General features: G+C 31.9%; 2 protein-coding genes across 2 annotated transcripts in view; one reads left to right on the top strand and one right to left on the bottom strand.

Moving 5' to 3' along the window:
• Zmynd8 (Zinc finger MYND-type containing 8) overlaps positions 1 to 13,161 on the top strand; it is a 36,754-nt gene that overhangs the window by 1,969 nt on the left and 21,624 nt on the right. The window contains 7 exon segments of the mRNA XM_074174807.1: positions 1,051 to 1,223; positions 1,306 to 1,336; positions 1,338 to 1,391; positions 4,999 to 5,179; positions 5,346 to 5,516; positions 7,788 to 7,963; positions 8,023 to 8,599. Of these exon segments, the coding sequence (XP_074030908.1) occupies positions 1,051 to 1,223; positions 1,306 to 1,336; positions 1,338 to 1,391; positions 4,999 to 5,179; positions 5,346 to 5,516; positions 7,788 to 7,963; positions 8,023 to 8,599 (1,363 nt within the window).
• Alg9 (alpha-1,2-mannosyltransferase Alg9) overlaps positions 12,445 to 13,161 on the bottom strand; it is a 32,389-nt gene continuing 31,672 nt past the window's right edge. Inside the window, exon 8 of the mRNA XM_074174809.1 lies at positions 12,445 to 12,464. The gene's annotated coding sequence lies outside the window, so the exon portion shown is untranslated. The remainder of the gene's footprint in view (positions 12,465 to 13,161) is intronic.

Here is a 13,161-nt window from a genome sequence, read left to right as displayed (position 1 = left end):
AGTCAGGTTCTAAATGGAAGGAGTCAAGGACTCATCTATGAAAGGATCCCTTTTTCTATCTAGCAAGTAGGCATATATTCCTAACTACATATTACTTCGTCAAAATATTAGCTTTGCTGAACGATGTAGGTCGGTGGACTCTGTGATCTTAGACTGCTATCGGAGGATAAGTATTCTATGAAAATGAATATCGTCAATAATCTATTTCATAATTTAAAGTTGCAGTTGATATCCTTCCTTTATTGATTCTCTCATGAATGTTATTCTTGTACAATTATAATAATAAAGTATGCTTTAAATGCCTCAAGATGCTGAAATAATTGTTCCTCTATCATTTCACCATATAATTGATACATATCCAAAAAAATGTTTTTGTAATAAGGTTGTTAACATACAGATAACGTTATGAATGCAGAGCATTCATAGTACAACACATAAAACAGATTTGGCACTTCAAATATTGATTTTCCACAGCTTCTTTCCTTGAAATCCATCACTATTGCTCTTGGTTTATTTATGTTGAACTTTGTGACATAGGATTTGACTTCGTGAGTAGAATGTAATGAGTCTTTTTGTGTTCTTTGTTGAAAAACAATCAAAAATATATTCTACAATGTCTGCAAAAGAATCCCACTTTCAGTCTAGCAAGTAAGCATACATTCTTAACCACTAATGCTATTGATTATGTCTGTAATTTCATTCATCTGGTGTTACGATTATAAGGTTTGCTTTATTTTTCAAAAAACTTATAGTAAACACTACGTAATTGATACATTAGTTAAGAAATTATCAATATTTTTAATGTCAGCTAACATTCATATGATAATCTCTTTATGAAACTCTTGTAGACTATAATAGCTTACAATATAAGTCTTTTAGGCCGATCCTAAAGTTATACCTATCATATCCTATTTTTAATAAGTCTTGGTAAATTTCTGTCAACAGAAAATGTTCGGCAATACATTTTTTCCATTGCATCAATTCTATCTATGTTGTCAAATTAAGAGTTGGGATCTGCAACAGGAAAAATTATGTTGTTGATTTTTCTAGCAAAATAAAGATGCTTTCTGTTGGAGATGTCATCGAGAGGGGGTCAACGTTGCTTGTGAGACTTGTCCCAGATCATATCATCAAAAATGTTTGAAGCAAACCATAGACGATCCAGATCACTGGCCATGTCCAGAATGTGTAGCTACCTCGAAAGCAGATACCACTCATACAAGGTGAGTTTTAAAATCCGGTTTCTATAACCATCCTAACATGCAAAACATTTTTGATATTTTTCTCATTGTGAAAACTTTTCAGGTCGGAGGCAATGAAAGGATTGCCATCGGAAACACCTCTGCAAACTTCTTAAATTTGCAGCTATGCGAATGATACAATGTCAGGGGGTGAGTTTATTGGTTTTAAAATTACCTGTGCACCTGATTCTGGTACATGTGAAACACGTAAATTCACTAGTCTCGTACATTTTCTTCACATAAAAAATATTGAAACTGAAATTTCAAACTAGACTCATAAAATTTATGTCAATAATAATAATAATAATACTTTATTGAAATAGACAACCTAATATACAAATATAGACTGTTGTGAGCATGGGCTTTTAGAGTAGTACTTTTGATAGATTAAACGGTAGCAGAGAGCATCTCATTAATAACTTTACATTGAAATAGTTAGTTGCCTTTCATTATAGTGCGCACCAACTATGATAAGATTTTGATGCGCATTCAAAACCAAATTGTACCCACCCCAGAAGATTGCCATTGGTCACACAAACTAATGTCTATAGTACATTGGCGAAATATGACTTAACCATACAGGCTGTCTCCAGAGTGGTGGAGGACATAGTGCAGGGCCTTGAAAGCGGTAGCCGGACATCCATAAGCCTGCGCGATCTTAGCAAGGCCTTCGACTGTGTCAAACATGAACTGCTGATCAGCGCTATGATATCAGAGGGGTACCTTTGAAACTTTTTTAATCATATCTACAATGGAAGCATTTCTAACTTAGAGCCTATAACTCACGGTGTTCCTCAGGGCTCCGTTCTGGGTCCATTTTTGTTTATTGTGTATATCAATGATTTCTTTTAGCACATGCAACTCGATTATGTGCATACTATTTGCTGACGATTCAACATTGGTTCACTCAACTCCTTCAGATGTGTTTTCATTGCAACAGTTGAGAGGAAAGCAGAAAACTGGTTCTCTGATAATTACTTTAAGCTGAATGAGGTTAAAACAAATCGGCTGAACTTCTCAATGAGTAATCACATGGGAAAATATGCCAAACTTCTGGGTGTTAACCTCGATGATACCCTAAATTAGTTGAAACATTGAATCAATTTGCTCCTAATTGTCTAGTGTGATCTTCATTATAAGACAACTGAGGAAAGTGGTTAGTGGAGATGTTCTGTTGAACAGATTACAAAAAACATATATATAATATATATTATATATAATTCTTTATAATCACTCCCCAATTGTTTCAATCAAAAAATGAAACAGTTCCTCATCAACTCAAGTTTCTACACTATTGTAGAATAATTAGACACCCTCCCATTCTCATGAGAACGTTTAGATATTTAGTTATTTTAATATTTTAAATCGCTTTCAAAGTTGTTAATGTCTTGATGTGTTTGATTGTTCATGGTGTATATCATAGTGTTTTTGACTGACTCCGTGATTCTTTTCTTTGAAATATGATATCTATTTAAATACAATTTTTGTAATAAAACTTGCTACCAATGTAAACTTGCATGAACATTGTCAAATAAAGTATGTCTATGTCTAAGTGGGCGGAGTTTTGTAACACAGAACAATTTTACGTTTCTGTGCTGACTCATCTTAGTTGGTGCGTACTACACCCACATATATACATGCATGCATGGCTCAATGGGAAAAAATAAAATGAAGGTAAAAGGTCTTGATTTGAATTAATTGCAAGACATCAAGTGAATTGTATAAAAGCTGAAATAAATTCAATTGAACTGCTGTGTCATTTGAAAATGATTTCAAGCATAAATTGATGCATGTAGCCGTTACTACGTGGTGCAGTTACAATAACATTGTAATTGTTTGGGTAACAGTAACAACATCAGTTACAAATGAAAGTGGTTTAAAAACAGAAAGTTTTTTATGTATCATTTTACATGATTTCAAGCATAAGTCATGCACAATTATTGAATTGAACACTTTTTTTTAAGACAAAAGTTTTTTGGCTTTCTACTTATTCATTTTTATACAAAAAATGTAAAATTCCTGAATTTATACCCCAAAAAAAGCCAAAAAATCAAAGTAAACTAAAATATTTAGTACCTATACAGTAGATTATTTTGTATAAAAACGTAGCAGTAGTAACTGATAAAAAGATTAACATAGAGAAGAACGATGAACAACTTAGTTGGAATGATAGGGTGCTTGTTAAAATTGAGATAAGGGGCATTTGAAGAGTTGAAGGGCGTTACCTTGTTTGATTTCATTAGGAAGCTTGTTATAGTCCAAGAGAGTTCTGTGAAATATAGAATTCATTGTTGTTGCAAGGTTTGTTCGTGGGACAACCAAGTCATCTGTTCCTCTTGTATCGTATTTGTGAATCTGGCGGTTATCAAATCAAATCAAAATATGCTTTATTACCCAAGATATAAACATCTTATTGGCAAAGTCTACTAAAGTAAAACATGTATAAGGGACAATTAACAAATATAAACTATAAAATAATGCTATATGTAATGAATTGATTGAAGTAATGTGGTGCTTTTTCACTGAGTATTTTAAATATGAAGATCATAGAAAAATATTGTAATCTTTCTTTTACTGTCGTCCAATTCAGAACATTAATCATTGATACTATAGGAGTATATTTATGGCATTTTAATAACAAGCGCATTCCTCTTTTTGTAACTTTAGTAGAGTAGAGATAGAATTACCGTCTAGTAATGATATCAGAGTAGAACAGTAATCAAAGTGTGTTAGGATTATTGTTTTATAAACAGTCGAATTAGATTGGAACGTCAGTTGTCTACTAATTCTAGTAAAGAAAAACATTTTTTTTAGAAAGTATACACATATACTAGAAGTATTTTTACAAACTCAAAGTGTTATCAACGATGAAGCCCAGTTATTTAAATTATTCCACAATTTTAATAGTTTTGCCGTAGATCTCAATATTAAAGGAGTTGATATCAATTAAGTTATATTTATATTGAGTTGTCAATATCATAGCCTTCGTTTTAGTGGTATTCAATTTGAATTTGTTTATGTTCAAAAACGTTTTCAAGAGACAAATTAATTTTACGTACGGCATTATGAATATCAGTTTTATTAAACCTAATCAGCTCTGTAATGAAATTCATTTATTGATCTTTGTTGGATTCAAAACATTTAATATTATGCAAAAGCACTGTAACAATAGGATTCTCAAAATCAATATACAATTTTTATACAATTTATACAATTGAAAATGATAACAATACAATAAATATGATAAATATGATATGATATATGCACACACACACATATATATATATATATATATATATATATATATATATATATATATATATATATATGTGTGTGTGTATATATATATATACACACATATATATACCATACATTTTTACTAGGAAATATACTATACATTTTATAGTTCAGCAAGTTAATCAAGGATTTGGTTAGCTATACTAATTTCTGATTACATTACTGAGTTTGGCACCTAAGTGATTGAACACTTGTATTGTGCAACTCTATTATATATGCGGATTTCAAATAAGACTTGTAACAAAATGGCTTAGGAATAATATTAAAACATAATGAAAACTTCATAAGCGTATGTCAGCAAAGAAGTGTAAATGTTGCATTAATTTATTTATTCATCTACATTATTTATTCATTTATTTATTTATTATTTATTTATTTATCTACATTAAGTAGATACTTCTTTAAAAATAGAATCATTTAATAAAATGATACGGTTTCTAATCTCTACATTTTTTTTCAGTCTGACCCATTTTTACACCCGGTGAATGATGCTGAATTTCCAGAATACAAAAAATACATTATACAACCAATGGATATGACTATGTTAGTAGAGAATATTAAGAAAAACGTTTACGGCAGTACACAAGCATTTGAAGCAGATGCCAAGTGGTTGTTGCATAATAGCATTATTTTCAATTCCTGTAAGTATATTCATATTACACAACAAATAGAAAAGCGGAAAATGAAAGAAAAAGAATCATCTTATGTTTTCAAAATTTTATAACTCGCAATAACAAGTGAGTTGTTGAAAATTTGGTCAATATTTCAATTTCTTTGTATTTAATTCATATAAATAATTTTTTTCAGATCAATCAAAGCTGACGTATGCTGCAAAAAGTATCATAAAAGTATGCAAACAAGAAATGGCTGAGATAGAGAACTGTCCGAACTGTTACTTGAATGCCAACACCAAAAAGCTAACATGGTTTGTGGAAGTATGCCCCAAGCCACACCTACTCGTTTGGGCCAAACTGAAAGGTAAATTTCAAAATTCTTCCATTACTAACTGCTCGATTGTTTCCTTATTCAATTGAAAAATTACAAAAAAATGTGATGGAGTCTGCCGATACATGATAAAAATCCATATGCATTATTCATTCTCTGTTCACATTTTTCAGGCAGTAAAAAGGAATTTTTTTACCACAATTATTGATCAATATATAACTATGTTTCAATCAACAGAGGTGGTGCAGACAAATTAAATATTGTAACAAATTAATGAATTAACTGTCTTAAACAAATTTATTTCCAACAGAATTTCACTAATCACAAACTAATTTATTTACAATACTTAGCAACTAACGCTTAATTTATTTCCACTATTTGAACTTCTTGTTTAGCCGCTCGATTCACTTTCTGAACTGCCCTCTTGGGTCGGGAAGGCGTGCTTTTATAAGTAACTGTCCTTTCTAGAAATCTTTAGTCGGTTCGGTTCTAGAGTTTTACCGGCGATTCCCGACTGCATTCTTTCGCGGTGATGGGTTTGTTCGCTGAATCGGCCGGCATATCGGTCAGGGGCGGCTTCAGGTTCGTTACAATATAATAAATTCATATACATATTGGAGTACATCCTGTTATAAGTCTATATGTACAATATTTCGACACAATTAAAGTTTACTTTATGATGCACTGTTTGGAACCTTTGGTGTAGTAATGAATATTACTGGAGTTTTTCCCCAACACCTCGACACGTGTTTCGATCACCAAGTGATCATCTTCAAAGAGGAAGATTAAAACTGTTTTAATCTTCCTCTTTGAAGATGATCACTTGGTGATATATATCCATTTTTTTAAAATTTAAGAAAACAATAACAGTCATTATAACACAGTTGTCAGCAATGTCAGATCATTGGTCATATGTTTCAGTTTTCTGAGTGTGCTTACTTTAACTGTTTACTAGTCATATATTTACAGACAATGCAATTTGTGTTGTGCAATCTTGATTGGCCCAACTGTTTGAACAATAATTGTAATGTGTGTGGTGTTGTAGTACAACTAGTCATAGGATATGTTTCAACCATAATCGAAGGAAATCATAATCTTCATTTAAATTTCCTGTACCCAAATATCTCAACCTGATAGTTAATCTTTCTTCCTTACTAATTGTATCTCTCATGACTGCATTTTGTTTCATAATTTCTGGGCTTACTAAGCCTAATACATTTTTGAATGAATTGCCATCTATTCCCAGGTCTTTCCTAAAATCTATGAGTTTTCTGGTGCATAGTTGATCAAATAAATTATTATGTAGCATCATCTTCCAAAATTACCCAACTACTAGAGCAGCTATTATTATATTTGTATGTTGTTATCATACTTCCAACTTTGTAAAATGTTGTATCATACTACCAACCTTGTAGTATGATGACAACATACTAGACCTAAAGCAAATTCAAATCCAAGATAGAGTGGATGTAAACATTGACATGCCCTACGCACTTTATATTGAAAATCCCAAGAACTGGCCAGGGTCGTATTCAGAACCAACATCTTGCTGTAAAACTTGGCAATAAAACATCTTCATTTATTTCTGTGAGTACTTTGTCTATTGTGGGTATTTCATTTCTGAAAAAGTACTCATGCACTTTCCTCCTGATTGCATGTTTATCAGCATCATCTATTGATTTTATAATGGTTTAACGATTCTTATTTGTATTCGGTTTGGAAAATGTATGATTTTGTTTATATTCCCGTAAAACATTGTAAATCGAAGCGCAACACACTCCAATTTTATCGAAAACTTTCGATACGACTTCGTCGACAGTCGATGACTTAATTTCTTCCATCTCTTTCTTGAAACACATTTAAAATCACTTCTTTCATCTCAACACTCAAATGTCTTTTTTTGGATCGTTTCCTGGCTGGACTCAGAGGATAGCTCACAGTGTCATCAGCAGTGTCTGTACTGGACATCTTGGAAAACAATTTTAAACAATATTCTATAACGCACGCCACACAAACACGCAAACGACTGATTACAACCCTGTGGTGGTACCGAACTCGTACCAAGAAGGCGAATTCACCAATGAACGCTGCCTTTTCCATCTGACACTGGGTGATCACGTGAACATCACGCTTCGGTTTTGTTTTGTTTTACTCTATCTTGGATTTGGATAGACTTTAGTTCTACAACTTTTCACGTTTGTGGGCAAAATGATTCGTTTTTATGATTTACAGTACCTCCTATTGTCATTTTAGAAGTTGTGGTTCCGATAAAAAATCCAAAAAGTAATTGCAGTTTTTTTGTAGGGTTTCCTTATTGGCCTGCAAAAGCTATGAGTGTCAACTCTTCAGGGATGGTAGATGTTCGATTTTTTGGAGCTCATGACAGGGCTTGGGTTCACTTCAAAGAATGTTTCCTTTATTCTGAGAAGGATCCAAACACGTTCAAACAAAAGAGATATGACATAGAAAAATGTGTGCAGGTAATGTAAGCGATAGTTTTTCCATTTCTAGAATTAACGGTATTTTTTCTTTCATTCAGGAATTGAATATTTATATTGAAAATCTGAAGAAAACCTATGGAGAGTTCAGATATGCACCGTACAGGGTACCTCTTGATCCTGAAAATATGGCCAAGCAGTTACACATATTTCTGCCCAAATACAAACAATCAACGGCAAGAAGAAAAAGTTCCAAAAATACAGTGGAAAGTATACCAGATCAAGACTTAGTTAAAGAAGAGATCAGCTTAGAAGAGGAACAAATTTCAGATTCGAGCAAGACTGAATGTAATTCGGAAGGGAAGGAAAATAAATGTGACAAGGATTCTTCTGACAGAGAATCCTTTGAGCATAAAAATGAATTGGCAGATAGCTTCTCGAACGTCAATAGTCCAGAAAATGACATTGACGTTACCATGGAGGGTTATGGGACTGATGATGATTCTGTAACTGGAATAGATCTGGAGAGAAGGAAAGCATTCACTGACAAAAATGATCAGAAAATGGAGGATGATGAAGATGATGATAATGATACCCAAGTTCCCAGCAATATTTCAGTGGATAGAGTTCCTTCAAGGACTAATGTCGAGATTCGTGGGAGCTCGATCAACTCTCCTGGTGAGTAATCGTTTGCGTGTCAGATATATACATCCAGTTTGACTTTTTTTCAATTTCTCCATTCAATTATAATTATGAAATGCTAAAGGGACACAGTGTATTTTTTTTCATAATCGACACTGTCGATTACCCATAATTGATAGTTAAAAGCCTTGGCTTTAGCCAGGCTTTTGATCTGGCCAAGATACGAGATACGTATCTCGTATCTCGAGATACTTCTTCATGAATACCCTGGCAATGATAAAATATTTCACAGAATTCACTACAGAATTCGTGTCAACAAAAACTGCATTACTATTAATGACGGTCAACACTATCAAGTCAACATTAGATAAAAAATATAGTTTAAAAAAACACGCTTGTTTTAAGCTTATTTATATGAAATATATTTCAACTGCGCCATATGCCCCCGAATAGATCATGCAATAATGTCGATATATCAAGGAGGTTAAGTACAGCGCCATCTGCTAACGAGTAGATCAAGCAATAATGTCGGTGATTCAGTCAAATACAGATCCCGAGCTTGAGTTACAAACAAACATACATTCAGGTGAAGCTAATATAAAGCATGTAAAAAAATAATCATTTCTTCTTATCTGTCTCTCATTTGTTTCGGAGAAACCTGAACGATAGTTTATTGATAAAACCTAGGAATAAGTACATGAACTTAAATGTCAATATGCAAATTACCGATAATAAAAATATACTCTGTGATCCTTCTGCTCTTTCTTAATGAAATGGAGAATAGTAAAATTATATTTGTGAAAAAATAGAGGTGAAGTAACAAATGATGATGGTAATAATTTGTTTTGTAGATTGTAAATAGTCAGTTTGACTTAAAAGTAGAAAACACGTGCTTTTTTCTCATTCACAACCAACATCGTGAAGATAATGGGGCGACATTTTCGAAAGAATTTACATAGAATCTAGAAAAATTATAGAAGAGTCAGCTTTTTCAAGAATCCAAGCTCAATCGTAAGAGTTTTGCCAACTGGAACAAATTGATCAGACTAAATATATAATCGATAGTTCCTTGAAACAGATTCTTGGGCTAGTTTTCTTTTCGAAAAGTCAATATAACGCAATAAATCCCTTCATAGATTCAAAATTAAAGGCATCAAAACTCTCTCTGATAAATTTCATTCGGACTAATATATTGTATTCGTATTTTTTTATTGCATATTATATTTGTTAATCTTTAAAAATTGCTAAAACGATTAGACACTTTTGTGATTGATCAGTTCATTTCTGTGATTTTCTTATACTCATTTTTATATGAACATTTGTTGTATTGTATATCTTAAATTTCTTTTTGTGCATTATACTGATGATTTAATTTGTATTTTTGATTTCTGTTTGTCTTTGTATAACCTATTGTGTTGTGTCTAGTAATTATCTTTGGCCATAATTGCTATTTAATGAAACTTCTACAGCACCCATCGAAAAGTATGCACTGTATAAAAAGCTCTTCAATTATTGATTTCTTGAAAAAAGTTATTGCGTTGTCTACAACCCAAAATACAATAGTCAGTTTTCATATGCAGGAAAAGTTAATAAATGTAAATTTTAGTCAAGAATAAAGTATTATAATATCGAAAATTTCAACTAAGAAATGTTATTGAATGCAAAACATACTATGCAATATACTGATATTTTTAAAGTTATACTTCTTCTGACGCGTTAGGGAAAAATGATGAGAGTAAATTTTTACGATGCGCGCCCGCACCGTCACAAAAAACCGACACCCTGAAGTAAGCTTCTTCTTCTTTAATTTATATGACCGTAGCTTCTTAGTCGAGGCATTTGGCCAGACTTCTCCTGTTCATAGTGAACAGAAGCTCCGTCCGGGGGCGCAGCTGTCTTATTCGAGGCAATGCTGCCAACCTTAGATTTCTCATTCACTTTTTCTTTTATAAAAACGCTTAATTTTTTACTAGGGGGCCGGCAGTCTTCTTCAATATGACGTTCAAATAACACATCTATTATCGCACTGACGACCTCGTCGAATCCGTCGACATCCAGCCTGGTTACTGGCGTAGGGAGCCGCCATTGCTCTCAATATTTGGAATATATGAATAAACTTAAATGAATAATCAAGTGAATCAGAGCGAAAAATAATTTTTAAAGAACGATTTAAATTTTTCAGTTTTCGAGATGCCTTCAAATAATGCACAGAAATGTAAAAATAATCGCAATCGGAAAAAACAAATAGCTCAAGGAAGTAAATTATCTGCGAATGCAGTTTTGTATACTCCATCATCTTCGAATTCACAAATAACGTTTGAACTATCGCCTCAGCCTGTTACAACAGGTAAATATAATTGTCTTATCTCAATAGTAATTTATAACATTGAATTATTTTACTTGGGTCACTAAATTTCAATTGAATTTAATTGTTGAATTGAATATTTTTATTTAAAATAATTTCATGTTACCCTCCTGAGGAACATTCAAAATATTAAAACCTAATTTTTTTAACGAGTATTCGGATTTTCTTCAGTTTCTATTAACCACAGTATCAAACTTGTGACTTTAATTACTTCTCGGTCATATAGCGGACAATGTCTATTTTCCTAATAGACCCAGTGTCCTCACTGTGTCTCAGAAAATAAAGTATACACACGTGGGTTAAATATTTCAATAATTTTTTGAAGTTATACTTTTTTTGGCGCGGTATAGAAAAACGATGAGAGTAAATTTTTACGATGCGCGCTCACACCCTGAAGTTAGTTTCTTCTTCTTTAATTTATATGGCCGTTGCTTGTCAGTCGGGCGCATTTGGCCAGAGCCCTTCTGTTCATAGTGAACAGAAGCTTCGTACGGGGGCGCAGCCATCTTGCTCTTTCTCATTCAATTTTTTATATAAAAACACTTCTTTTTTTAAAGCAAGTAGAAATGATTATTTTATGATATTTAAATGAACTTTATTTAAATCGATAATGCGCTATAATAAAATTTTCAATGTATTAAATACCTTTTATTATATTATTAGTCTTTTTTTCTACAAACGTAGGATAACGCAAACGGTACAATTTTTAGAAAGATTTTTACCTTGTTACGTCAAAGAAGTATAACGTCTCACATGCGCACATAAGTACACACACACATTGTTTTTTACACGCTTCATATTAGCTTCACCTGTATGTATGTATGTTTGTTTTTATGTATGTTTGTAACTTTCAAGCTCGTACCTAGATATTCTACTTTAAAAAAGGAAAATCATCTTTATAAATCAACAATTAAGGCAAAATATAAATTATAGTTCAATACCACCTCCACAAGCCACATAAACAACCGTTGTTTTGTTATTTATTTATATAGAGGAAGATAAGTTAGGTGTACAAAATGTCATATGTCACAGAATGTCTCGTAACTCGGAACATAAGTAAACAGAACAGCACGCCTCTTAAATATGTCATCTTTGTTTGTCTCATGCAGGTAACAGATTCTTTGTCCTTTATTAGCTATAACCGATGTTGCCAAATGGTGAAATAGAAACGAATCCTTTTCAATGTTGAATGCATTATTTCATTCCTCAATTTTTTTAAAGGAAAAGGTTGAAATGATAAGTTCAAAATGCGTTGTTTTAGAGCTCTTTTATGAAAACTACTTGATATTTAGATATTTTTGTGACACTTAATACACATCTTTTGTACATCAAAAAATATTTTCTTGTCAGTGGCGTATGTGTGGATGTATGGAAAAGATAATTTATGTTACAAGCAAATAATAATTCTGAATACATTTTGAAATGCTAACACCAAATTAATTTGAAAGCACAAAAAAAATCTAATTGAGATGTCCAATTCCTGCAAATATGCATGCCTTAAAAATTGGAATACGGGGACCTAGCTTTCCAAATTACCTAAAAAAAATTACCATTTTCATCCCGTGTCTAAGAGAGATGTACAATAAAATAAAATATTAATTAAAATATCCATTGAATATACTATCATCATATGTAATTTTTTGTAATGTATAATATCCACATCTTATAGACAAAGTGAATATTACAATGAAAATATATGTTTAAATTGGGAAATGTTTGAAATACAAATACAAATTTAAAGAAACAAACACAAGAATAACTAACAAATGAGATATACTAGGTCAGAATGTAAGATGAAAATTCAAAAGTGCTCTTCAAATTTATCAGAGTAAAACTGTTAGCAATTTGATACTAAAACGAAAGTAGGTTTAGATAATTTATTATTGTTAAAACTCTGAGTGGAACAGCAGGAAGGGAGTGTTCTATTTTTTAGTGTTTCCTGATGATGTTAAGGGATGAGGGATATAAATAGAGGTTTACAAGAATCACCAAGTTTTGCATTAGACAAGTATCTAATCACCCTTTGTGTTTACTGATTCGTTAATTATTTATTTCTTTATAAAATAATCAACAAATCCACACATATGTGTGGATTTGTTAATGTGTGGATATAACAAAAATCTTTAACTATAAGCTAGATGTACGGAAAACATTTATAAAATAAGACAATCAATTACAATCTTTACAAAACCTTTCTAAATGATTCTTAGGGAAGAATTAAAAAGTTCTAAAT

This window comes from Leptinotarsa decemlineata, unplaced genomic scaffold, assembly GCF_025532065.1.
Source record: "Leptinotarsa decemlineata unplaced genomic scaffold, Ldec_3_MD MMD2_tig00000882_RagTag_RagTag, whole genome shotgun sequence".
NCBI classification, from domain to species: Eukaryota; Metazoa; Arthropoda; class Insecta; order Coleoptera; family Chrysomelidae; genus Leptinotarsa; species Leptinotarsa decemlineata.
The sequence above is the reverse complement of the archived record's forward strand: the minus strand, read 5'-3'. Positions and strand labels throughout refer to the sequence as shown.